This window comes from Pipra filicauda, unplaced genomic scaffold (assembly GCF_003945595.2).
Source record: "Pipra filicauda isolate LSUMZ 115617 unplaced genomic scaffold, ASM394559v2 scaffold315_size853536_pilon, whole genome shotgun sequence".
In the NCBI taxonomy this organism is placed as follows: Eukaryota; Metazoa; Chordata; class Aves; order Passeriformes; family Pipridae; genus Pipra; species Pipra filicauda.
Genome location: NW_024104438.1, coordinates 444921 through 472685, shown reverse-complemented (window position 1 = coordinate 472685; position 27765 = coordinate 444921). Strand labels below are relative to the sequence as shown.

The window sequence follows — 27765 nt, the reverse complement described above, 5'->3', positions numbered from 1 at the left end:
GGAGCTGTGGATTGATATTGTTTGTGCTTGGCACACTCAGGCAGACTATAACACAGGGTGTTTGTGCTGAGGTATGGTACCAGGCTTCATTCACAGGCAAGGAACGTTGCCAGAATCTTTTAACAGAAGATGCTGAGCAGTTCTGTGTCTTGAGGAGCCCAATGATAATTTCCACTGCCTTGGAAATGTAAAGTGTTTCATCTACCGCCATGGGATGCACAGGAATCACCCTCTTTATTTCTCTGCATCTCACTTTCCCTGTTAATCAGACAGATTTTTCTGTGCAACACAGAAGTGTGGGAAGAGGTTTGCAATCATTGTTATCTGCACAGTGCTTAGAGAGCAAACAGCATCAGGTTTCCTAGGGGTGGGAGGGTAAGATTAGCAGGAACCAGCCCTGTGAAGTGCTATTAAATGATAAAAGAATGTTGAACAGCAATCTGGGCTGGGTTCAATTTCCACAGAGGTTCACTCTTACACGGGGAGGCCTTTCCTTTTGTTTCCCTGAACTTGCACTGGGGCAGAGTAAAGCCAGGGCCTGGCTGCTCACAAGTTTGTGAGTTTTTGAGGAGTTGTGGACTTCTTTTCCACTCAAGTGGCTCAGATTCTCATCCAAAACCAAGCATTGGAGATAGGGAGAGCTCTCAGGTGCAACACTATCTTTCAAAGAGTTTTAATGCATTTAAAACTGTATGGGTATTTGAGATGTCCTGCTTGTTCCCTCAGCCCATGCTGAACTGCTGCTGCCCTTCCAGCTCCTTCCTCACGGCTCTGTACACACTTTGCCACTGGCATTTGGGAAATGAATCCTCTCTTCCAAGCTCTGGTGGTGACAGGATGCCGAGAATTTCCAGGCACGTGTTTCAGTGTTCTCCCTGCCTCTAAACATGCTGTCCATCTCCTTGAGGGTAAAAATAAAGCAGCTTTGTTTGATTTCTAGAAAAAGCCAGACGACACTGCAGGGGTCAGAAATAGGCATCCCAGCCCTGCCCATCCCACTGTCTCAGCTGTTGCTTCCTGAGAGACAGAAGCATGTGGTTGCTAAAAATATCTTGCAAAGAGAATACATTCTCTCTCCAGTGGGAGAGTATAAATTAAGCTGAGTTGTAATATATACAACTTCTTGGGAGTGGGAGAAACAATTCAAACGTCATTTTCGGGGAGCGTTTTCCTAATGAAGCAGAAATCCCACCCCTGTCCCTTCCCTGCGTAGGTCGGCGATATTGTGCAGAGAGAGGATCTCCGGCTCCTGCCTCTCCTGCTCCCACCCCCTTCCCCTCCTATGGGAAGCGATGCGGCCAGGGGTGGGGGGAGGCCAGCCCTTTTATAAGCGTGGTCTTGCAGCAAGTCCAAGTTGATAGGAGTGGCAGGAGATTTGGCTTGCTCCGAGATACCCACCTCCCAAGCCTCAGGGTCCCTGGGATGACCAAAGGAGGAATGGAGTCAGTTGAAGTGTTCACAACTGAAGGCAAAGGCAGGGGCTTGAAAGCCCAGAAGGAATTCTTGCCTGGGGATGTCATCTTTGCGGAGCCAGCCTATGCAGCCGTGGTTTTTGACAGGTAAGAGGAAATCACTTGTAACACACAGACCAGAAGTAATCTCGATGCAAAATTTCATCTGCCTGGTTGCATAGAAGTTTGAAAGCGGACAACGCCAGAAAACAGAGCGAAGGGAAGTCAGAAGCACTTCTGTAGGTACATTCACAGCTTACAGTGCATGTGCTTCCCAGGGCTTAGATCATCTTTTTTACTTTTAATATGATGCAATGTATTTCCAGGATGTGACCTTGCAAGGTGCTTGGTGTCATCAGCTTTTACAAATGCAGTGAAAGTTGCATATATTCTGTGCCTCACAAAACTAGCCCCGTGTTATGCCCCAGTAAACTGCCAGGAGTTGGTGTGATTCAGGCACAGCGATCTTGGACTGACTTTGCTGAAGCCTCTGGTGTGTAATGCACGATAAAAGTGAGTTCCATTGTGCTCTGCTCACATGTACCACCTCCAGCTGTACTCGCAGCTTCATCACCCGCTGCCCTCGGACTAGGAGCTGGTGGGGATCAGCAGCTGACATTGTTTGTGTTAAAGTGATTTTATATTTACACATAGCTGAGTCAGCTGGAGACAAGTGTCTGCTTTTGCTCTTGCACGAGACTGGATTTAAATTTACGTCCACACTGATGTAGCCAGAAATTAAGTTCTGACGCAAGGACATTTTTCTTTTCTGCTGCTTGTTTTAAGCATAAACAACATTTGCTTAACTTGCCCTGCCCGTGTGGCTGGTAGGTCCCCACTTCTGCCCTTTGAATCAGAGGAAGATTCACTTCAATAACGTGGAAGCTAAAAGACGCAAAGAACCAATTTCTGTGTTAATGTCCATGGGGCTAAATCTAGAACAAAGCCTCAGACATGAATGGAACTTGTTCAGGCTTATAATAAAAAGAGAATAACTGAGAACAGAATGTGTCCCTAACTTTTAAACTGAAGAGTTAGATGTCAGTTGAAGGTTTCATTCTGGACTTAGGAAAGTTGTGCGTGTTCTTCAAGGGCATCATGGTCAGTCCCAAGACTGATTTTTTTGCCCCAAACCAATGACTTCAGTAAATACTCTGCACATTAAACAAGTCTGTGAGCAGCCCTGCCTAGCTGAGCTTTCCCTGATTGAACAGGCTCTGCTAATGAAGTCTGGGGCACAAGCAGAGGTCGTGCTGCTGTTTTAATCCCAGACATTTTGTACCTGAAGCTGATCAGTGCTACTGTGTGATCTTGTAGTAGCAGAGGATTGGGGATTAAATGGACAGGGCAAGAAATAATTTTTTTTTTGTGTGTCTTTCAGTTTCCTTGCCCTTTAACTGTCAGTGGGTGAACATGATTATGAATCTTTGCAATAGCAGCAATGACACCTGTAGTTTTTATTTTAATCTGTCATTGCAAGAGATCACATTAAAAATGTCATTGTCATTTTAAAATGATGAGTTCTTGAAGTCTTAACCCTGAGCTCCATTACAGTAGTTGGGGACAAAATCATCTCTCCTTGATGTGTCCTTTTAGCTCTTCTGCTTCAGTTTCACTTGTGTCACTAGCTGGAATCTTCTGGTAATATTTGCTTCAGAAATGCCTATGGACAGTTATTTTTCCCATATGCCTTATTAACAATAATTTTAAAAAAAGAATTAAAAAACATTGAAAACATTTTGGCTTTTGATGGCTGGTAGAGAGGTTTTTTTCTTGTATGTGAAATGTTGCAAACATCATGCATAGAGCAGAGCTGTCCATGTTGAAGAGCTACAGCTTTGCTGCATTTTCAAATGTCACTTGTGTAATGTGAGATAAGGGGAGAAACTATCACTACATCAGCTCTTAGACTGTAGGCTGTGTCTCAGGCTTAGGTTTCCAACAGAAAACCTCCTCGGATGGGGAGAGATGTGCTTCAGTCCCTCCCCCCACTGGGTTTGTTTAGTTTCCAGAGGGCAGGTCCAGAAGCTGAGCAGCAAGGAGGCAATTGCATCACTTCTCTGTGAGGGGAGAGGATGGGGATGGCTTCAAGGCATTCTGATCTTCTTCTTCTTCCTGTTGTGAAATAATAATGGACTCTTACCCTCCTGTGACACATTTCATCCCAGAGCACTTCATATAGATCAGTGGGGAAATGCAGTCCCCAAATTTGAAACAGGCAGTGCCAACTAAATGCCTGTTGGTTAGTGCTTGGCAGGGGATAAGCTGGGTCTGAGATATAATGGAAAAACACGTTTTTGTCATGGAAATTACCCTGATGCTTTTCTTACACACCCCAGGCTTTGGTTTTGAAGGCATCTTCTACTGCTATCCTAGAGTATTCGGTTGCATCAAAACCCATTGAATTGATTGCTGTCAGAGAAGGGCAGCCTGAATCCTTGTAGGACCTGCAAGAGTAAATTCACACTAGGCAGTGGTGGCTGGTTTTGCCCTGAAAGAACTGCTGTTGCCTCTGCATGGATGATGCAGAAGTCCAGTGAAGAGGCATGTGGTTTTCCTTGCCCACAAACACACCTCTATAGGTCCTAAAATTGGTGTTGAGTCTATGCTATTAAAAAGGATCTCAGCCTGCACAGGGAAACCCAAAGTCCACAGTCCCTCATCCTAATTCAACTCAGCACTTTAATCTCTTGCTGAAAGCACTCTGTTTGTGTCCTAGGGAAAGGGGACTGAAATGGGTGTGATTAGTGGGTTTAATTTTTTGGGTCAGGTCTTACCAAATATGTGATCAGACTTTCCACAGATCTCAGCTTTCTTTGTGCATAAAGACAACCACAAAAGCACTAGAGAGCAGAGTTGGTCTTTACTTCACTTGTCCAGCAATATGCTTTGAGACTCAGCTTGCAGATGAAGACACCCAAAGCCAAGGTCTTTTTAAAGAATTTGAGATGCCCCAGGGTGTCTGAGACATCCTCTTAAGGGTGACAGGTAAAAACCAGGATTTATGAGAATCAGGCCTCTTCTCAGGCTGGCTGGGTGTCCCTGCAAAGCGTAAAATAGCACTGGATTCCTGCATCCAGACAAGTGAATCCAGTCCTAAGTGCCCATGTAATCAGTGGAACACCATAATGTGCACTGAAAACAGACACCCTTGAGCTAAATGACTTTCCAGACCCCAGTGAGTGTTGTGATGGAATCTTTCCTTAGACACAGGGGGCAGAGATGAGCACATCTAGGTGTCTAAATCTACAGCCTGCTTCCCACCTTGGAAGCCCCTGCAGTCCCCCTACAGTCATTAAGGCTGGTGAGGGCCAGCACTCTTCAGCCCAGTGATGGTCATCTGAGCAGCAGTTTCTTACACAGTGCCAGAGACTTTTAGTCCAGAAGTACATAAAACTCAAAGCTAAAGAAGGTTCCTATAAACATTTGCCAGCTCATAGTTTCTTAGATTTTAAGGCCAGGGTATGAGTCACCAGGCTAACCCTGCTCATGGCAGGGGGATTGGACTAGATGACCTTTAAAGGTCCCTTCCAACCCGAACCATTCTGATTCTATGATTCTGGAACCTTTTTGCTTAACACAGTCTTTACCTGGTGTTGACTCTTGTATCAAGCCTGTTACTTCTACCTGAATGAGAAGAGGCTGCCTAGAGAGATGGTGAATATGGATTGAAAGAGGGTACAGAACTCAGTGTGATCTCCAGTATTTTGCTCTTTGGATAAAGTGCAGGCACAGTCTGATCTCTGTTTGATTCAGCCCTGCTGTTATCAGCTAAATATCTCTCAGAAAATACCAGTGTCAGGCCTGCTTTGCCCTATAGTAGATGCAGAAGGCTGGAAATTTATCCTTTCAAGGGATCAATTGCTTTTGTTGGGGTAATTTTTCAATTTGCAAAGCCCCTCTGCATTTCTCATTCCCACTGAAGCTTTCTCTAGTGCTCTGCTTATGTGCTGGGGTTCAATCCTTCCTCCCTATTCGCTTTCTTTTTGAAGATCCCAGGTCTCCTTCCCTCACTGACATCTTCAGGACGATGGCATTCCCAGGACCTGGGCTCAATGTACTGTATGTGACCTTCTCCTCCGGCACATCAGTTGGCTCTCAAGCCTGTAGGAGTTTACATTTCCTACGAGCATGAGGATGCCTCGTATGTCTCTGTCAGCCTTCGTCAAGAGAAGGTTTGCTCTTTAACCAGTGGGGTTTTTGAGATACAGTAGTCAAGGGAAACAGTGTTATGTGGTAGAAAGCCAGGATCACCTGAGGATCTGCTTGATGAGTGATCTACAAATGGCTAAAAAAATGAGATCATTCTTTTTGATGTATGAAACAGGCCTGAAACGTTTTCCAAGGAAATGTGGAATTGTAGCTGTTATTGTAGCTAGGAGAATAAGAAACCCAAAATTTTCCATAACAGTGTGATTCTGAAAAGATTATAGAAACGAATTCCTTGAGTTGATGCCAGTAAATACTGTGAGCTAATGTGATCACATTTACACTGCTTAGAACGTTCTGGGGTTTGATTTTTTATTATTGTCTCATTTGTTGAAAAGCTTAGATAAAACCTGGAAGAAAACTTACCTTTTTAAAAGAAAACCACACCCACACCTCTAAAAAGAGGCTGGGAAATTTCGTAAAGAAAGACTAAAAATAAAATAGTCAAACATTAGTCTAAAACAAATCCTCCACTCAAATAAGACAAACTGGGATATGTCATCCCTGACATTTTAAAGATGAAAACAACTTTTTAACCCCTTTTTAAAGGAGCAAACCCATTCTTGTGCTAATAATTCATCATTAGGTAGTCTCAATAGAGGCCAGCTGTTGATCACCTCCCCTTGTCCTTTCACTGCTGGAACAGAAGGTGCATTTCCTTAGACTTTTGTCTTTATTGAAGTGTTACACACTCTGCTTTGAAAGCCAAGGAGACTTTGTGTACATCTTAAGCTGTTCTTCTGCTGTCATCTGTAGCAGCTTGAGGACAGCCAGCCAGTAATAAATAGGATTTGGGTATAAGTTCATCCATGTGTATCACCTATGATGTACAGAGTAGAACGAAGTTTGTGAGCTCCTCACTGTGTCCATCAGCTACTCAATGAAATCCTCCTCTGTTCTTTGCACTAAAGCCATCTCACCTGGCTTTTCCAGGCCAGTGAATGGGGTGCTGTGTGTGCTGGATGGCAGAAGTTTGGTTGTGAACGTCTCAGAGATGAGGTTAATACATTTTGTGTGACAGTGCTTAGCCCTCTGTCCTGGCAGGTCCAATAGTTCTTAATCCATCTGAATCCAATCCAAGCAGTCACAAGAGTTATTTGTTTCTTCTGCTTTCACTGAGAGCTGTGCTTGCAGGAGCCATGGTTTAGTTGTCAGTGCTCTGTCACCTCTGGCTGTCACATTGAATCATTGCTTTTGTCACGGCAGCTACATCCAGGATTAGTAGTTTGTAGTTGTGCGTCTCATCTACGTAACGTCAGAGCACATGAGTTCTTCAGAGTTCAGCTTGGTTGACTCTTGGATAAGAGGCTGAGGAAACCTGAGAAAGTCATTTAGTGAGTCAGTCAGTGGCATCTGCCCTCCAAGTCAGTCCTAAATCACTGACGTGGCAAGGTTTGACAGGCTGGAGATATCACTGTACTTATGAAGATCCTGCTTTTGGGCAGGGTGGGAAAAAGGCTCAAAGTGTGGAAGATGGCAGTGAATGAGTGGCCAGAGATCATCTCAGAGGCCATGGTGTACGTAGACACAGCAGAAAGCAGTTGTGTTGTCCATGTGTTAAAGCAAGGGAAGCTGAGCACCAAGACTGAGGGCTGAAACCCTCAGGGCTCCTGGGCAGGTACCACACTAGAATTCACCTACCCAGGGTACTCTCCAGAAACTTTTGTAGCTACCTGGCCATCCCACATCAGGATGCTCTGTACTGAACTCTGTACTGAGAGGGGAGATCTGGGCTACCTGGAGCCATTTCTAGAAAGTTAAACACTTTTGAGACCAGATAGAGAAGGTTTTTTAGACCATTGATTTCCACAGGCCAAGAGACTCAGGTTTAATCTTGGGCCGCTCCACCTGTCCTTGGGGGACCTTAATCATTGCAAAAGGAGTGAGAGAGTAGCCTGTGGATCACTGCAAGCCTTTTGTGTTCTTGGTGTTGTTTGTCTCCAGATGATATGAGAGCCTGGCATAAGGTCCAGCCCTGGGGCCAAGGGAGAGCCCCACTTTGGCAATCCCTTTTGGGGCACCCAGCTCTGAGCTCCTCTGGGACAGTAGGAGTTTGTAAAACTGCCAAGGGGCACCTGGGAGATTTAGGTGCTTACAGGCAGTACTTGACCAGTATTAGTTGAAGATTTAGGTAGTAGATCTCAAATACTTGTGTCTCCTGATTTTTTACTGTGCCAAGAGTTGAGCCTAGGCCACTGGAGACATGGTAGCACACATTATCAATAAACCCAGTCTTCTTTTAAAACATTTCTGGGCATGGAGAATCCTGCAAAGGTTTTGTGAGAGACACAGTATTCCTTAAGCCTGCCAGTCAGATTACCTGTGAGTAATTGTGGCTGGACTGTTCCTTTGCTTTCTTGGAAAATCTTGTATAACTTTTTTTGTGCGTTGCTGCATCTCCTCAGAAATGGGGAGTTTCTAGAGCTGGTGGTAAGTTCTGCAGGCTGGATTTGCTTCGGAAAATCTGGACACTCTATGTGATAAACAGCAAAATGCAAAGCCAGCATTTCAGTATTTTTCTGTTCTGAGGGAGCAAGCTGGGGGGAGAGAAGCACCTGTTTGAGAACTTGGGGTTTGCTGCACTGTGTTCCCTTCCAACCTGTCATTCCTCTCTACAAAGAAACTTCTTTATGCTTTCTGGCCGCCCTCAGAACACCCAGGCAGCAGGAGGGAGCCCCATTCCCCGAGGTATCTCCCGGCACAATGTAACCATGCAGGTTTTATCAGCTCTCTGGCTCTCCTTTGCCTTACAAGGAGTGTAATCTCTCTTGCACCTCTCTGCCCCACTGACTTGACAGCTGACAGAGCACAGCCTCACATTTCTCATCAGCTCCCAGCTCTTCCACTTGACACAGCGGAGCTGGTTCTATCCCCCTTCCCGGACACATGCTCCCCCCTGCCCCGTTCCGGGTGCTTGCCTCGCATTGGGCTCTCTCTGGCACTGCTCATTTTTCTAAACTTCCTTTTCCAAACCTCATATTTGCAAACCCAGTGTTTTTTTCTGCTGTGGGTCATCCTGCTTTTAAATCAATGGCCCTCTTCATCCTGCAAAAGCCAAGGCACTGAGTTGATTTTTTTCAGACCCTCACACAACACTGCCAGAGAAAAGAAAATTGTTAAATGTGCTGTGATGGACATAAATATGCATATATATATATATATATGTATGTATGTATAGTGGAGAAGCAGGACAGTCTTTGCGCTGAACTCTCTGGAGCTGTGGGTCTGATTCCTGCCTGTGCCACATCCTCCTCATGGGATCATCAAGAATTTTTTTTATTTCCTTGTGCCTCAGTTTCCCCACTCTGGGCTGTGGACAATGATAACCTCCCCTTGATCATGAAGCCTCTGTGTTCTGTGAGCTTTTTGCAATGAGGAAAACCTCTCTTCTGGCACCAGCAGTGTCTGAGTGATGGGAATTTAAACTCTCCTGTACTGTGGAGCCTGGCTGGAGGCCCAGATAAAGTGGGTGGTTGCCTTAAGAAGCAGACAGCTGGAGACACCAAATCAGGCAGTGAAAAGCCTTCTCTAGCAGCAAGGGGAAAGTTCCAAAGTTGTTTGGGCAGAAGACCAAAGTGTGTCCCCCTCCTTCTCAGTGAATTAAGTCCTAGGAGCAAGCAGCTGGACACTTGGAAGGGGCACATGCTGGAGGTTTCCCCTTGGTCTGGGACCCTGGACACTCTCTGAGGGAGGATGGGAGGTTAGACTTCTTCATCAATATCCTCTGATGTGTTCCTCTTGCAGCCTTGTTTTTAGGTATGTGCATACAATTGTAGGATACTTCTTGGAAATCTAGTTGAACCCCCCAAAGAAGAAATTTGCCCCTTTTGGAGGGTATTTCATCACCATCTGACTCACAGTAACCTCTCAGCAGTTAAACCACAGAGCCAGGGGCAGGAATAGCTGGTGAGCAGCACTTACTGCTGCTGGCATCAGAGAAAGACAAGTCAGGCTCTTTGGATTTGCAGGAGAAATTTGCATCACTAGCCCCTCTGCAGGAAGGCTTTAAGTGGCCTGAAGAGCCCAGTGATAAAGCTGATGTCAGACTAAACAGGGAGGACTTCACGCCCTGAGGGCCCCATGTCCTACTCCACCCAGTGCTCCTATGAGCTCACCTTTCCTCTGTCTTCAGCTTCTTGGTGTTTTTTGTCCATCCCTGAGCAGCTGGAAATCCTCTTGTCCTTCAGCAGTCATGCCTGAGGATCTGCTGGAAGCCTGTCCTAGTCCCTCAGACCTTCACTAATCCATGCTGAGCATCTCTCTGGAGTCACTGGGACCAAGAGAGCCCCAAACCCACACAGCCTGGGGTGGACAGCCAGAACATACATGACACAACCAAAGGAAGGAGGAGAAGACATGAAACACTTTGGTGAGAAGATCTACCTTGAAGGAGGTTGTTTTGTTGGCTCTCTCATGTCATTTCCAACACAAAGCCACAATCACCAAGTGCGGTGCCTCCAGAACAGCTACACCTATGGCCTGGTGGCAAAAAGAAGTGACAAACAAAGCTGCCTTTTAATCCTTGGAAACATGTCTCGGTTTTAAGCAGCACAAAACCAGGGTTTCCCCATGTAACCACTTTGCTCTATCGGTCTTCTTCGTTGTGGTGCTTCTCTGGTCTGCTCAGTAGCAGAGCGTTGCTGATGTATGTTTTTATCCTTACGGTGTGCGTGTGCCTAAGGACAGCTTAGGATAGTAGTTAGGACAGCTCAGAGCCATGTTCCTGCTTGGTCCCTCTCACCCAACGTTTTCCTAAATCTCTTGAGCACAGTGGTGGCCACTGCACCATTTTGTGACCTGGTCCACATGGGGCCCAGGAAAACCTTAGTGTTTGGAAGAGTGCTCACTTCAGCCATATTCAGAGGCTTTGCATGCAGGCGAAGCTCTTGGGCTTATTCTTTGCCTTGACATTCTTCTTTGTGCTCACCTGAGCCACAGACATATCAGGCATCTGCTTTCTGCTCAGCAATGGGTGACTGGTGCTTCAGCACAGGCCAGACAGAAACCAAAACCAGACTGAAAATCCTCTTGATGGCAGCAGTGCTGAGGAGGAGCAGATGAGCTTCATACAAGAGGGCTGAGAGCTGGGGAATGCTTTATTGCTGTCCTCCTTTAAACAAACTCTTTGTCTCTTTGAAGTAGCCAAACAGAAAAGGAACAGCACCTGGCAAGCACACAAGGATTAAGTTGGGTGGGATGTTTCTTCACTTTCCCAGAAAATCTTGAGGGGTCCATCCTTAGCGACTGTGGGGAGCCCAGGGATGCAAAGCTGGCAGAGCTGGGCTGAGCCGGCCCTCACTGAGGTACGAGCCAATGTGTCCTTCTGTCTTTCCAGCCTGACACATGTCATCTGTCACACCTGCTTCAAGCGGCAGGAGAGGCTGCACCGCTGTGGCCAGTGCAAGTTTGCCTATTACTGCGACCGGACCTGCCAGAGGGCGGCTTGGCTCAACCACAAAAACGAGTGCTCTGCCATCAAGAGACATGGCAAGGCACCCTCTGAAAACATCAGGTGAGAGCCGCCCCCCGGGGGCTGAGCTGCCAGCCTGGGAGAGGATGGTGCATCCCATGGCAAGGAAGAACTGGGTGGCGTGATTTGGAGAGGGTGGAGGTGGGAGAAAATTTAGGAAGTGCCAAGACTATCCTTGTGCTGAGAGGATGGGGACTTGGAAGAGCATCTGGGGTACAAGGGATGTGCCCCTGCTTTTATTTTTTTGGTGCTGGGCCCCAAAAATTCTACTGCAGCTGAGTGCGGTGAGGAAAACCCACCCTGGATGGTTTAGGAGGTGTGGGAAAGTGGGGAGTAGGTGGAAAAGTGAAATAGGAGATGGGCTCTTCTCAAATTTGTCTATAGGATGCATTAATTTGGCTTCACATCCCTGCTCTGTCATAAGAAAATGAGAGGAGTCCCCAGGGAAATGGGAGCACTCGTGGAGGGCTGGGGACCTGGGCGTCCTTAGCACTTCTCCAGATGAGAACACAAATGCAGGGGCAAAACCTTGCTTCTCCCTTTCCTTCAAAAGCCCACAGATGGTGACCAGCCATCAGCCATCTGAAGCTGAGCCAGTCTCAGTCTGTCTGTCTGCACACAATTTCCCGCCTATGAAATGAATTTTGATGGACCTTCATTCCCTCTCCTTGTGGTGAGGGGGGGGGGTGGTGGTGGTGGTGCTAACTCCTGTGGCTGTGTCCCGGCCAGGCTGGCTGCCCGGATCCTGTGGAAGATCGAGAGGGAAGGCAGTGGGCTGTCTGAGGGCTGCCTGGTCTCCATTGATGAGCTGCAGAACCACGTGGACAGTTTTGGGGAGGAGGAGAAGAAGGATCTCCGCACTGACGTGGAGAGCTTCCTCGAGTTCTGGCCGCCCCACTGCCAGCAGTTCGGCATGCAGTTCATCTCCCACATATTTGGAGTGGTATGTTGGAGGGGTTGGGAGAGCAAAGGGGGCAGTGTCTTTAATGCCAGCTTTCCAGAGAAAGTCTCCAGCTGGCCTGAGTTGAGGATGGCTGATTTCATCCCTCTGTGGACTGCCTGTTCCCCAGTACCATCTCTTCTGCACTGACACTGGGAAACTGAGGCATGGCAAGGGCAAGGTCTGAAGCATTTTGTCTGTCTAAACATGCAGACAAGTGGTTTGCTCAGTGGTAGGTGCTGCATTGTCATCACAAGTCCCACTGGGCATCTCTCTGCACCCAGGAGAGCTGAGAAAATCTAAACGTATTCTTAGTAAATATACTTAGAATATATTTAAATATAACAAATCTATTTAGTAGATACATTACTGTCTGTTGATATTGTATGCATTGGATTATTTATTTATAATAGCTAATAAATATTTATATATAGATATTGTTTATATGATAAATATTTAATATATATATAATAAAACTGGTAAAAGATACTCACTATATTTGATAATATCCATTACCACCTTGTTAACTACAAATTTTTGTTCTCAGTGTAGCAGAGAGGCAAATTCCTAGAAGCCAGTTCAGGCTGAGCTGCTCTGTCCCCAGCTCTGGTACCAGTTGGTTAGTGATGCACCAACCCTTCGGCTCCCAGCAGAGCCAAAGGGGCCAGGGTGATCCGGGAGGAGACGCTCTGCTTGCACCTCTTCCAGTGACTGTTGTGGCAGAGAAGCTGGGTTTGCCAGTCCTGTCACAGGGAGAGGACACAGCATCCTTTGGTAGCACCCCACAAACGAAATCCAGTCCACTGGACTCAGGGAGACATATGTGCTAATGACTGGCATAGCTTGTCAGTGGAGAAGTAAGGAAGTACAGAAAACGTACAGAATCAGTTCAGAGAGGAAATAAAACTATTAATGAGGTAAAACAATTAGCAGCTGAATTCCTTTGGTCAGTCCTACCACATATTCTCTTTGCAAATATTTCCTTTTTTTATGTTTGTGACTATAAACTATTCCATTCATATGTGATAATAATGTATCATATAGGCAAATAAAATGATTCATTCTTGGTAGATTTGTCATGGAAAAGCCATTCTGAAAATTCGTAATAAACAGTAGTAATTAACTCATTTTTATAAGCTTTGAGGGCAACCCAGCAAACATGACCTGGTTGAACACAGCTCTCAAGGTTAATTTCTAACTGATACCTGTTTTAATAAGTGTGAACTTTGCTTTCTGCTTGTATTGCTTCCAATTAATTTTCCTTTGACCTTTTCCTGAATTATTTCTAGGAAGCAAATATATAAGGAAACCAGTACATGGTCAAACCAAGTTTATCTTAGGCATCCCAACCAAATATTAACAGCAAATATTCTGCAACATTTACTCAGCTCTGCTCTGGGTTGGTCCCTGTGCATGAGTCCTGCACTGCTTCTCTTGATGTTTTGTCCCAGCTGGAAGGTTTTCAACTTTTTCTTCTTTAACGCTTCTTGCTGCCTGTGTTTTGGGACCAGATCAACTGCAATGGCTTTACCCTCAGTGACCAAAGAGGACTGCAGGCTGTTGGTGTGGGAATCTTCCCCAACCTCTGCCAGGCCAACCATGACTGCTGGCCCAACTGTACGGTCGTCTTCAACAATGGCAAGTGAGTGGATTTCTTTCCTTGGACAGAAAAAGGATGAATCCTAAGGGGCAACTCTGCCAAGTCTGCAGGCTCTGCCAACCCTGGTGTCAGATCCCTGTCTCAGAAAATCTATTAATTCTTATTTCCTTCTCTAGCTCAGAAAAAAAAAAAAAAAGAAAAAAAAATCAGTATTTTCTTTCTCAAGAGGAACTGTTTTCTCTGTCATTGTTATTTTAAAACGTCATCTGATGCACTAAAACACAAGATTTGACCCCAAATCCAGCAACCAGAAAAGAATTTTTTCCTTTTTTTTCTTGAGTCTTGTAGCTAGACTCAAAATAGGTAGATAAAGTAGAAAGTAGCTGTTTAGCTCCCCCTTATATTGAGGCTTCATAACTATGGAGTAATTCCAGTTAGTAATTTATTAAGGATTATGCTGAGTCCACAGTCCAAGTTTCTCAAGATTGCAATCAGCTGTGTATCACTATCTGCTGAGGTGTTTATAACCATTCCTAACACAACCCTCATCTGGTGAGAGTGTTCCATCTCCATTAATCACTGATTAACACTTTAGCAATGGGACCTTAATGACAATTGTGACTGTTATCTGCAAGCAGTGTCATGTCCGAGTGCAGGATGCTCTAAAACCAATGAGCATTCCCCATTCCCACCCAAGTCCTGTAAGAAAACTTTTGAGAGAAAAGTGAAACGGGAAGAGATTCAGTGGGAAATGCAGGGACATTTCATCAGAGCTGGGAGAGGAGGCTGCTGCTCTCAAGGCTTGGGACAGCCCACAGGAAGGATGCTCTGCCCTTCCCAGCCTTCGAGCCGTGACAGGTATAAACTGCTGCTGATCCAGCAGGTTGCAGCGTGTTCAAGACATTTACTGTGGGAAATTTCTTCTCAAAAACTGCACAGCCACAGTATTTCCTCCAAACTTTTCCGCTATGATTTTACAGCTTCCTGTCTTCACCAAACTTTAGTGCTATAAGTTAACCCCCTCCCTAGCCTCCCTTTCTTCAACTAACACGTTGCTTTTGCACTCCAGTTATCGCTGCTGGTTTTCCCTGATAAAACTACACCAGCATTTATCAAGCACCTTGTAAACATGCAAAGAGAAAATAAAACTGCATTAGGATGATTACCTTGGTGGGAAATAGGGTCCGATCCAAAGTCAGGTTGGAGTCTGTGGTATGGTATCCAGTTGTCCTGGATTAGATCCAGGGGGTGATGGAGAGCCTCTCCAACCAGCTTCCAGTAGTGAGGAGGTAACCAGCAGTGACAGCAGCCCTGAAGTCTGACCTCCTGGGCAGTAAGTACAGGACTGGCATTTTATTTGCCTGACAGCTTCTCAAAGCTCCCACATGTATCTTTTTACTGACTTGAAACTTGACCATCTGGTTATTTCCCAGGTAAATTATGAAGGTTTCTTGTCTTTATGTGTAAACCTGATGATAAGTCCCTGTTGTGAGAACTGAGCTCTCTATCAGCACTCAAGGCACAATACTAGACTTGAGGACCCACAAACTCATCATACAGAGCACAGTCCTTGGGGCTGATATCTCAGTCTGGTTTCCATTTCAGACTGTGTTTTAGGGCCTACAACTGCTGATGTCAGTGGAGACATTTCTGTACAGGAGAACTAATCCCCTTGTACCTGCCAAATGTCAGAAGAAGGTTTTGCACATCACAGTGCTAAAATCACAGTGCCAGGGCAGTTCTCCACGAAATCCTCCATGGCCCAGTGATGGGCACTTCAGTTCTGGCAGCTGCATAGCAAAAGGGAGGCTCTCAATGCAGTGCATCAGGAGCGAGGCACAGGGAACCCCCTTGTCTCCTGTCAGTACAACGTCCCAATGCGCTATGCCGTGTACCATTTTTTTTTTGTTGTACTTTTATGTGTGTAAACTGCAGATATTTGTTTTGTCTTTCAGTCATGAGGCTGTAAGATCAATGTTCCACACACAGATGAGGTGGGTCAGTCTTGAAAGCATCGTTCCCCTCTGTTGCCCTGTACCCTTCATGCCCCATATTTAATGGAAAAGATGCAAACACCCCAAGGGTCTTTCTCTGTTTGCAGCAAATTTCACTTCCCTTGTTTTCTAAACTTCTCCTCCTTCCCCGTGTAAAGCCCCACTAAACCCAAACCTCACTTAACTCTGCATTTTGTAGTAAATTAAAATGATAGTGGTAATACTGTGACTATCTCCCCCAGGGTTAATTTCCTCTCTGCCTTCCCACCCTCTCCCTTGGCTTCCTCCCTGTCAGTATTTCCCCTCTGCACTTCTCATTTCTCCTCCCCTGACCATGGCAAGAGAGTGAAAGTCAGAACAAGGTCTTGCTAATCTTGTACAGCCCAAAATAAAACCTTGCATATTAGGAGATGAGAAATGATTGTGTTACTGACATACTAAATGGTCCACGTTTCTTCTGCAACAAACAGTGCCCGATGAATGCTCTGCCTACAATAGCAGTTCCGTGAGATGTAGGTTTCAATCCTTTTTTATCATAATACTTGATTAATGTTTCACCTTTCAATGATGCCACTGTTACCTGATCCCAACTAAATAAATCACAAAAATATGTGCAAAAAGAAAAGTCTCTGCTTAGCTCATGGCACTTGGTATATTATATTGTCCTATTAAGTCCCCACTGTTGTCTTTAAACTTTAATTTCAATCAGACTGCAATTTCCTCAAACAAGTTGTGAAATGCGTTGGAAGTGCTCTTCTTCACCGTTGATTCTTACTCAGGACATTATAGATAGGGCCATAAAAAGGGGCACATGTGTTTCACTTCTGATTAGAGTTGCTATTTTGGGGCAATTTGAGTTTTGATCTATCAGGCACTCGCTGTGCCTGTGCATGCAGCTATCAAGGTCCTTGCTGCTCGTGGCAGACACTGGGGAAAAGAACTTTGGACAAGCTCAGTGGTGTGTTCCTGGCTGACAGTGTCTCTTTAACTACAGCTTTTAAAATATGCCATGTGTTTCCTGGCTTATCCCAAAGGCTATCAATCCCATCAAGGGATGGCTGCTTAAAATATACCTATAGTGCCTGAGCTATCGGGGGCATCATGAAAGTCAGAGGCTTCTCTGGTTGCATGACTCACTTTAACGAGAATCCCGATAGGTGTGTACAGGAATGTTTATGTGTAAACCTTTCCGATGGGAATTGCTCCTTTTCATGCCCTTTCTCCTGGAGTAGCAGGTTGCACTTTTCTCTGGCTGGCATTTTCTTGTGGTTGAGACATAACTAATTCCTACCCTTTGTGACAATGGCATGTTTAGTGACAAATTTTGTATGAAATATGCTGTTGGTATGATTGAACAGCCAGAGAAGGTCAAGACCAGCCTCAGAGAGTAATTTTTACAGCAGCTTTAGCACAGCTGAAAGGCTCAGAGCTACGCCCTTGGTGCTGAGAGCTTGTAACAGGAATTACAAGGGAATTAAAAGGGAACTGCAGGAGATTTACAATCATTCGCGAAAATATGATCACACAGAATAAGTCATGTCTTCCCCAAAGGACCTACTTTTAATGCACCTGGTGAGACCTGTGAGTCCTCTGCCACCTGTGCCTTTGGTGAGGCCCTTGTTGGGTTCCACCTAAAGCACCTCATGTTCAGGTGGGGGCAGCACGTCCCCCCCAGGTCCATCTCATAACAGGTATGTACATCAAACAGGCTGTTGAGCTCACTAGTAGTTGGGAGAGGAGATGGATACAGGAGCACCACCTCACAGTTGGTATTTGATAGGGTTGTTTTCCCCATTCTGGCCAAATTCTTCAGCCACTTGTACCTGTCCAGCCCCTGCAACTGAGAGATGGCCCAGAGTAACTGGGAGATTCAGTGTGCAGAGTCAAACAGCAAGGGACTAGTTTTGAATGTCCATCTTATTTAAGAGGTTTTGCAGGGAATGACGTGAGAGAAAGGCAGGTGCTTTCCAAAAGCCTGTCATCAAGGGCTTTCCATGGGTTTCTCTAACACAGGCTGGCAGTTGAATTGTGGTTGTAATAGCAATAGGCATCAGGTCAAAAGATCTATTAAAAGATAGACTCTTTGCAGATAACCATTTCTAAGCCTCTATGTAAAGATGCATGAACAGGGAGAGGGCATCCCTGACCCAGGACCCAGAGGGAATTTGTCTTAACTTTTCAAAGTGAAAATGACACCGAAGGCAGCACAGCTTGGGATCTGGGAGTCTAGCCAGGGTAGCATGCAAAGCAGTATTTAAAAAAAAGACTTAAAGTCCAAACTCAGCATTTTGGTGGGTATTTCTGATCTTGGGGGGGGGGGGTTTCCTGGTGATATCTCCTGCAACGTAATAAAAGTTGATGTCTAGGTTCAACCCCCATCTGGATAAAGTAATTGAGCCATAATCTGTTTGTAGATCACAACTTCACATATCCACGCCAGGGACTTGCAGAGGGGCAGGAAAAACTGGTGTGACTGTATTCTTGCTCTGTATTCAGTTAACCAGACTGCTGTTCATCTCTGCATTGCTCCCCGAAGACCTAAAGCAGGGCCTTAGGGCGAGGGCTCAGCTCTGCAAGGCAGGGGCAGGTCTCAGGATTTGTCCCTGATGGCTCTGTGGCCCCACCTTTGCTTCTGCTGCTCCTCCAAGCGCACATCTCATCTCCTCTGCACTCAGGATTGAGCTGCGGGCTCTGAGCAAGATTTCTCCAGGGGATGAGCTGACAGTTTCCTACGTGGATTTCCTCAACCTGAGCGAGGAGCGGCGGAAGCAGCTGAAGAAGCAGTACTACTTCGACTGCGCCTGCGAGCACTGCAAGAAACAGCTCAAGGACGACCTGATGCTGGCGGTGAAGGGGGGGGAAAGCAAGGTATGGTTGGTCCTGCTGTGTCCAAACCCAGTGGTGGCTGTGTCTCCTCCACTAAGGCATCTGAGTCTCTCTAGGACTGTGGTTTCTCAGCACGAGGACACTCTTAATAAGAACACAGTCCAATTTTGGCAAAAACATGACTAGTGCCAAGGTAAAAAAAATGAGAACAGAACTGAACCTTGACTGGGCACAACATTGGGCACAACACAATTCAAGCCCACCATGCGAGACCAGTTTAATCCTTATTATGCAGTATAAGTGCAGTTTTTAATTTAAAAAAAAAGCCATAGAATTTGCCTTTAACCTAAAAGTCCATCAACAGAAAGAATGCAAAAATATTGGAAAATTAGGTCCAGAGCTGAGAAAAATGCTGGCATCTAGACTGGGGCTTTTTCCTGAGAAACTGAAAGAGAATCATCATTTTGAGCAGCAGACATGGAAATGTGATGCAGGTGATTTGTGGTGACAGAACTAACCAGTGCTGCTGAAGCTGTATGGTTTGTACCATCACCCTGGCTCCAGGAATGTGGGAAGTCTGAACTTCCAGTCCCTCTTTTCAAAGCCCTGTCACATTGATTTAGCACCGTCACTTGACATTTGTGCGTGGTTGCTGTGGGCAGACTGACTGTGAAGAATTAACGTTTGACTGCTCATTTTTAAGTAATCTGTGTTTTCCTTGGAGGTCTCACAAGTCATCAAGTGGGAGAGTGTAAGGCTGTGTCTTGCTGTTGGCAGTGGCATGTGTTGTTTGGCCAGCAGCTCCAATTTGTGAGTGTGCTGGCAGCTCTAAGAGTTTCTTTTTAGTTCCTCTGCCCAAGGATATAATTGCTCACAGATTTTGTCTTCCATGGCAGCGTTAGCTTAGGGGGTTTCTACTCCTGCAAGCTCTATAAAGTGTATAAGGAAAGGCAAGGCAAAGCAAGGCAATTTAATGTATCATCAAGTCATTGATCTGCACTGTTGAGCAGTCACATAATGAATCAGACAGTACAGGTCAGGGACTGATGTAAGGCAGGACCAAAAAGCAAAGGTGGAATGAGGAGCTGTGGCTTCAGACCAACGGTGCCACCAGGAGAGGCTCAGCAAGATGCACTTTCCTGAGAAGGAGGACAGAACCCTCAGCCTCCAGCTCAGAAGTTACCAGGAAACCAAACTCAGCCCTGTAACTCTTCTTCCATATATGTGGCAATCATGAAAGGCTGGGTATTGCAGAGTATAAATCTCTTCTTGAGAAAGGTTTAGAGAAGTGGGAAACTGATACGAGGGAGTTCCCATGTCAAACAGAACCTGGGACCAGAGGAGACCCATTGCTTGCTGGGTCAAGTTCTCCTCTAGTGCAAAACACCCTACTCCATAATCCCATTTTAAATTATTGAGCTTCATCTTAAAGCTAATCCTGACTACTGTACTTTCCTACTTATAGTATAAAGCTGCCCCAGAGCTCAGTTCTCTGATGCAGAAGGATTTTTATCTGGCTTTCTGCAGAAATATTTTTTAACGCCTTCTCCAGTAGACAGCATAAAAAAACCTCAACTGTCATTCAACACCTGCTATCAAGTGAGCACTGAGAGCATCAATCACAGAAGGGTTTGAGTTGGCATCTCACTCCAACCCCCCTGCCATGGGAAGGGACACCTCCCACCAGAGATGCACCATCCCCTTTTTGTGACATTAAAGGTGCTGTGGAGCACAGAGCAGGAAAACATGCACTTTTGGGTGAATGCCCTCCACAATCTGAAGTGCCTGCGTAGAAAAAAGCTGTTAAGTATGCAAGGTGCATGATTTCAGCTGTTAAAAATACACTTCATCCACAGACAATAGGTATCCAGGCTGACCTCACCCTCAGAGCTCGGGTGTATCACATTTTCTGAATTCAGACACACTTGCCTGAGAGCAGCAGCACTCACAGCTGCCTGGAAAAAGTGCTAGGAATATGTGCAAGATTGGCAGCTTACATCCCCAACAGCTGCTCTGACCTCCAGTCCTTCACCCCTTCCAAAGAGTAGCAAAGTTACCATTGTTTATAATGGCAACAGACTTAGAAGTCTAGTAAAGGCAAGGGAGGATTTTTGTTAGACAAAGCCACTGTGGAAATGCTGTTTAAAGTACCTATTCTGGGTGTCTTTACTCAGGCAGCAAGTCCATGTGGTTTGCACTGACATTAGCATGGCCTTTGAATGTGCTCTGTGCCCCAGGACACTCTGTGTGCTGCTCAGACAGCTGCCCAAATCTGATGAGCTATGATAGCTTCAGTCTAATAATATAGGATAATAAATCATAACACACACATATGTATCCATAAATAGATGAGGGGTATATGGCTCTGAAAACGACTGGTTTTCCTTCCATCCTAAACTTTCAATAGCTTCTCCTAACTAGCTGAATTTCAGATTCCTCAAAAATCTGATTGGCCAGGTATGGGAAAAAGACAACAGGACAGTGATATGGTCCTGACTCCCAGCCTTTGCATCTTTCTTTGCAATGTTGTTTCTCTGCTTTTGATCCACACCCTGAGGTCCTTCTGGCTGCTGGCTCTGTTGTGTGTCTCCAGACCAGGCTCTTCGCACAAACTCCTGTAGTCATGCGATTGTGGGCTGATTTCAGATTTCCCATTTAGGAAAAGAAAGGTCATGATAGATAGAACAGTTGGAAAGTGCAAATTTGAAAGGCTCAGAAAGGCAGAAGATGAATGGTGGTGCTGGATAACTTAATGTTGTATTTCAGCATTAAATGAAGAAAGAGGAAGCAGCTAATTATGAGCTCGTTAGTATTTTTCCAGATGTGTCTAGATGTGCACCAGGTCTCCAAATGCACAATGAAATGCAAACTTCTTTGAGGTGTGGGAAAACACATTTTCCTCTCTGGGTGCAGCTGAAATCTGAGCTCAACCACTTTAGGGTGTTTGGATGTAATGACAGCATTTCTCTTGGTGGGTAAAATTCAGTGATCTTTCCTATTCCACCCATCTCTCGTTCAAGAGCCTTGTTTATCTCAAGCAGCTGCACTAGGAACACCTGATACACACCAGCTGGTGGTTTTCACAGCCTCTTTGACATCTTGTGAGACCTCTCAGTTGCAGGGTCAATTGTGTCCCTTTTCCAAAGGGGAGAAGTAGTGGGGAGAGTCGAGGAGTCCAGTGATGCATGGCAGAGGTACATGGCCACTACCCTCATGAGCATCACTCTTGCAGAAGTCAGCAGGAGCTTCACCTCTTAACTTGGTAGTGGGTCCATTTCAGCCCATTTCAGTCTTGGGCAGGTCTGAGGGGCACTCTGGTACACACAGCCAGCGGTAGGAAGGTAAGGGGTGACGTGGGAAGAACCCCAATGAGCTAATTTGGGTTCCCAAACTGTGGACCAAGTATCCTTTCGACCAGTGTACTTTGGCATGTGTCAGGCTGTGCATTTTCCTCACTGGTTTTTCCTAACATTGTTCCCAGCCCTCTGCAGACACGGTGAAGGAGGTCATCCAGTTCTCCAAGGACACGCTGGAGAAGATCAACAAGGCCCGCATGGAGGGACTTTACCACGAAGTGAGTCCTGGTACTTTTGCTCTCTTGCTGTAAACACGCTGCCCAGGAAAACAGGCCTTGTCCCTCTGTACCTCCATGATTTAAGGATGAAACAATCTCTCCATTGCTGTAACCTGAATATCCTCTTGTGCTTCCTGCCCTCTTGGCAGCTCAAATTGCAAAAGCTGATATTGGTTTCTGCCCTCTTTAGCCCACAACTGTCTCATACAACATCCTACACTAGTTTCTGTTGTGAAGATGATACAAGGAGATTCAGGTGACTTTCAGCACCTCTGACTGACACAGGTGTTGAACCAAGGGCCTCCTGAGTGAAAAACATGAGTTACAGGGCAAGTGTAACAAGTCAGCTCTGCCAGGTAGCCTCACAAAAAGGAAAACAAGGGATCTGGGAAAAGGACAGGACAGTCAGGAGACTTGGCACATCAAGCTGTGGGCTGTCTTTGCCTGTGTTGATCTTCTCTTCACCTTCTGACTCCTCATGCTGCTCATCTGTCAGGCGCTGAGGAGGGGTGTGTGGTGTGGGACACTCGTATCCCACCTGGAATATGGGCTACAAGGGCAAAGGGTGAGAGAGTGCAAGTCACTTCTTTCTCTCTCCCTCTTTTGCTCACCCAAGAACTATTTAATTGCTCTCTTCAGAGAGTACTCCAGGTTGAGTAGCAACCTCTGTGTTTTAACTTCCTTTGGGAAAAGGGCGAAGCCCCCCAGAGCAGAAATCTGGACACTGGATCAGAGCTGGGTGCAGTACAGCTCCATGTCTCTAGCCCTGTGGGGTCATTTAGAGTATTCCTTGCATCAAGTGCTTGCAGGAGGTTGGGTGGGTGGCACTGGGGTGTAAGAGTCCTGTAGGTCACTTGGTATCTAACAAAACCCAAGCTCCTGGAATCTTTCTTCTCCTGAGCAGTAGATATCATTTTTTCCTCACCAGTTTTATGAATGTAACCCTGGGAGAGAAAGCTCTGAGCACCAGTCACTTTCCTAGGCTGCTGGTTGTCAGCAAATCAAAGCATGTCTTACCTTCCCCAGTCTTCACAGAGGCTGACTCAGCATCTGGGACTGGTGCGGACCATGCAGCCCACAGTGCTTTGGTGTGGCAGCTTCAGGACCAAAGGTGCTCGGACTTACCCTTCTTCCCCCTGCTTCCCTCACGTGCAGGTTGTGAAGCTGTGCCGTGACTGCCTGAAGAAACAGGAGCCTGTGCTGGGGGACACGAACATCTACCTCCTGAGGATCCTCAGCATTGCCTCCGAGGTGCTCTCCTACCTCCAGATGTTTGAGGAAGCAGCTGACTATGCCAAGAGGATGGTGGATGGCTACCTGTATGTCTGTGCCCTGTTTTTGGCAGTTCTTTGTGCTTACATAATGTTAAGCAGTGTTACAGGAATAATTTTCTTAATCTGTTCTCATCAGGGCAGTGGTGCTGGAATTCAGATGGGAACCTGTAAATATATCACGAGATAGAGAGGGACCCCTTCTTAAATGCACAAGAGCTCCCAAACACCTTAATTTACTAAACTGGACCTGGCAATTGGTTTGGGTACATCTTTTCATTAGCCTTTCTGTTTTGTCTCCGAAGCATCTCAGGGCTGCCCTGACAGCAAGACACAGAGCCTGGGTGCAGGACAGAGAGGCTGTCACTGCAGGTGATGGTCTGTTCCCCTGAACCCTGCAGGAAGGAGAACTCGTGTCAAATGGCTGTCACTCAAGATATCCCTTCACTCTTAAATAGATTGTGGATTTTATCTTGGCTAATTAGTTTAGTCCTGGGGTAAATGCTCAGTGAGAATAAAGAAATTCAGGCTTAGTTCACATAGATCCAGGGTAAACCTCACAGTAAAAATGGTGTGCTTTACTGTTACTGAGGTTTTGTGACAGGACTGATGCGTAGTTAACAGAAAAAATAAAAAAAGAGAGAGAAAAGAAAAAAAGAGAGAGAAAAAAGAAAAGAAAAAAAATAATGGAAACCATAGAGAAGAGAGAAAAACCCAGTTCATCATCTTATTCACCCTCTTCACTTGTCTTCTTGGTCAGTTTTAGCCCAAAAGGCCTATGGTATTTTTTTCTTTTGCAGTAGGGTGACAGAGTCACTTTCCTGGCTTGTAGACCTGACAAGCAATTTTAGTTGCCCCAGCCCTGGCACTGAGCTAATTGAATCATACAGAGGAAATTCCTTCCCCTCTGTGTTCCTCAGTTTTTCAGACCACAGTGAGGACTATGGTAGTTTCCTTCCTTGATTTAAGATCTGCCAATTCAATATGCCAAATAAGCCCTTGAGGGCAGGTTTTCAGGTAGGTCCAAGCATTTTTAACTCTACTTCAGCTTCTAAAGTTGGATGCAGGGGAGAAGTTTCATTTTTCCCACCTCAGGTGCTGACAGTCCCCAGAGGCAGGGGTGCATCTGCAGGGGGTGATGTGAATATTTCTGAAGTTTCTGGAACCACTTGTTTCTCTTCCCACTTCGATTGAGAATCTGATAGTTGTTCCATTCTCATTTCACTAAGCACCAAGTTGGTGCCATCTGAGTAGTAGGGTCAGATCTGGGCTTTATTTGTACCAAAATAATGTGGAATGAACCCTGTTCACAACTCATGTCCCCGTGTAGCTCTGTCCTTGCGTAACCTGTTCCTGCTCTTCCTAAGCGGGGCTGCACATTTCGGTGGCACTGGGTGCAGTAGGCTCTTTACCTGAGTAAACAACCTGCTCTTTAGCAAACATACCACATCACTGACAAACTTTTGGGAAGCCAGATTTTTTCTGACCTGATTACTCAATGTGCTTCCAGGAAAATATATCATCCCAACAACGCGCAGCTGGGGATGGCCGTGATGCGGGCAGGAGTCACTCACTGGCATGCTGGTCTCATTGAAGCTGGGCATGGCTTGATCTGTAAAGCCTACGCCATTCTCCTGATAACCCATGGACCATCCCACCCAATTACCAAAGATCTGGAGGTAGGTGTCATATCCTGTGTCGTCTTTGCTCTCTGTCTGGGCAAAGTTACATTTCAAGCTGTAGAAACAACCCATCCGTAAGAGCTGAGAGATGTACTAAGTACTGACTGCTTCTTAATAATGCTGTGCTTTCATGGGGATTGTTACAGTCTGCTGGGAAATGCATCTCCCTTCCTATTGGAAATTTTCATCCTGAAAAATAGCTTTTATCCTGCACCAGAACACACATTTAAAATGGCAGTGGAGCCCCTGAATCTTCTTTGAAACTGCTGTGCCCAAGGACAGAGCCTTCCTTTCTACCAAGTCTGATTTTGCTGCTCTCAGAGGCTTGGCATTGTTATTTAACTACATCAAATTATCTATGGTGGTTGTTTCCTGATTACCAACTGATTTTCTTTATTGGTGTTCATTCTTCTTTATTTACCACTCCCCACTCCTTCTAAGCAGTAGTGCATTTTTTCCTCAGGTGACTGATAGGTGTTTCCTAGTTGAGAGTCAAAGAGGGAATTACATCTGCTCAGATATGAGGAACTATTTACAATTGCAGCTGGGGAATCTGTCATTTATTTAGCCTTTAACTCACTTAATGTAACCTGTTGGCTTTGTAGCATTCTCCTTTATTGCCCTCAAAAAATTACAAGATACCAAATGAAATCTCCCCGATACGGCAGAGCTATAATCTTTATTAATGCAATTTTATATCCTCAGAAAAATTAATATCTTCTACATAAAGCCAATCTGACTGTTGACTGTTTCCCCTCTATGTAGCAAAGGGTGAGATCCCAGCACCTCCATTTCTGTGTTTCCCATCACACTTACTTTAGGAGGAAAATAGTGGATATATGGCTCATGCTTATCTCTGTGCTGCAAAGCCAAGCATTAAATAAACTCACAGGCCGGTGTAAAAATATATCCTAGGTCATTCCATGGCCTAGGACATCCCTGGAGGACAGTGCCTGTTTTTTGGCAGTGTTTTATTCACTTGCTTCGAGATTCCCTGCATCACAGGCACTGTAACCCTCTGTGTCCCTCAGGCCATGCGTGTCCAGACGGAGATGGAGCTGCGCCTGTTCCAGCAGAACGAGTTCATGTATTACAAGATGAGGGAAGCTGCCCTCAAAAACCAGAAGATCCAAGTCATGCCTGAACCCAGCAATGAGAACGCACCAAGCCTCTTCCACAAAAAGGAATAATGACACAAATTTACGCCTGTAGGATGACATCACCTGTGGCACTTCCAAACACTGGGAATGTGTTATAGGAATGTACTGTATCCATAAGGATTGTCTCCAGTGGCACCAGTCTGACAGCATGGACCTGCTGGGGGGAAATCCTGAAAAATATTCTGAGGGCTTAAAGCAGAAGAGGTGTTGGCAGAAACAACATCCCTTTTCTACCACTGGCATTAAAAATCAAAGCAGAACAATATGTTATAAAATTATTTACATTTTTATTGGAAACCTGTTTCTCTCTACACAAGTCCTGATTATGAAGTCCTTTGTTAAGTTTTAAATGATTTTTCCTAAGTGGTTCTGTTACTTCCTTGAGACGACATAATTTCTTTCCAGTGATGTCCATGGGACGGTAGAAGTGGGAAGCTGGTTCCAAAAAGTGTCATGTATGTCTGTGAGCACTGAGTGCAAATTCAGTAAGACTCAGAGATGGTGTTCGTGTCCAGTGGTATATTTTTGACAAAAAGCTGCTGAAAAATGATTCTACAGCTGGCACAGGTGCAACATCAAATTGTGGGCACTTTGCAAGTGAGATTAAGTGGAATTCCTACATCAACATAAGTTAATTAGGGCAAATTAGTCTCCTTAGTTAAAAATCAGAAAACGTCTGCAGTGATGGCAGCAGATGGGCATGAGATGGGTCCCTGCCAGAAGCCAGTTGCTCTGGTGTGGTGCACTGGCTGTGTGGATTGTTGTAACTGAACAAACAGCTTCCAAGAAGAGGTATCCACCTTTGCTTACCTGATGCCTTTAGGCACCTGGCTTTTGATTAGACAGATGCTTAATCAATTTTGCATTGATAAAAAAAGGGATGGCTCACGGATCAGCTGCCAGTGGACATCCAACAGAGCTAAGGAAAAGTCTAAAGGCAACGGTTGGATTTCTAGCTTAAAAAAAGGTCTTTGCTGTCTGCCCATCTGTCTCAAAATACAACTGGTTTGCTCCAGACCATCAGTGGCAGTCAGGAGAGGGAAAGGTTTTTCAGAAATCCCATGCCTGCTCCTCAGAAGAAGAGCAAGAAACCAAAATCAGGGCTTTTCCTGTTTGATATTTTTAAGTGATTTTGCTGATATTTCTCGAGATCTGAGTGCTTTTTAGGCACTGTTGAGCTAAGCCCTTCCATTTGTCCTTGAGGTGCCTGCCTGTTCCCAGTGTGACAATCCATATTTGTTCAACTCTTAGCATGAGGATTATTATAGATCTGTAATATGAAAACCTTTCCTGAGGAGGGAGGAGTCCTGAGAGAGATGCATACGAGAACAAATTGGTCCTTTAGCGATGTGTTGAGGTTGCAGAAGGAGGTGGAGAAGCACTTGTAGTGTTTTCCTAACATCCTGATCAGCTTTGAGTGGCTCTAAGTACGTCGTGCCAGGTAGATATATCACACCAGCCATATACCCATTTCCCAGTGGGAATTGGGAGTTCCCAATTATCATCCAAGCACAGGGCTTGGAAAAGGCAGATAAGAAGGTAAAGAGTTTCCTTTCCTGTGTGCATCAGAAAACCACATCTCCATCTG

General features: G+C 45.5%; 1 protein-coding gene across 2 annotated transcripts; it reads left to right on the top strand.

The window, feature by feature from the left end:
* Window positions 1-1422: 1422 nt before the first annotated feature.
* SMYD1 (SET and MYND domain containing 1) lies at window positions 1423-26207 on the top strand. 2 transcript variants are annotated; one of them, XM_027722825.2, is made up of 10 exons: window positions 1423-1559; window positions 10996-11172; window positions 11860-12073; window positions 13582-13712; window positions 15626-15664; window positions 18340-18532; window positions 21972-22064; window positions 23220-23383; window positions 24846-25014; window positions 26049-26207. In XM_027722825.2, exons 1-10 carry the CDS (start codon window positions 1423-1425, stop codon window positions 26205-26207), a joined length of 1476 nt encoding a protein of 491 aa, XP_027578626.1. The 2 variants fall into 2 exon arrangements, with proteins under 2 accessions (XP_027578626.1, XP_027578627.1); XM_027722826.2 differs by lacking the exon at window positions 15626-15664.
* The last annotated feature ends 1558 nt before the right edge of the window (window positions 26208-27765 follow it).

Excerpts from the sequence above, each read along its gene's own strand:
- SMYD1 (XM_027722825.2), top strand. The coding sequence starts at position 1,423 with ATGACCAAAGGAGGAATGGAGTCAGTTGAAGTGTTCACAACTGAAGGC. Across the intron at positions 1,560-10,995 it reads GCAGCCGTGGTTTTTGACAG|CCTGACACATGTCATCTGTC; the intron begins GTAAGAGGAAAT and ends CTGTCTTTCCAG. Across the intron at positions 12,074-13,581 it reads TCTCCCACATATTTGGAGTG|ATCAACTGCAATGGCTTTAC; the intron begins GTATGTTGGAGG and ends TTTTGGGACCAG.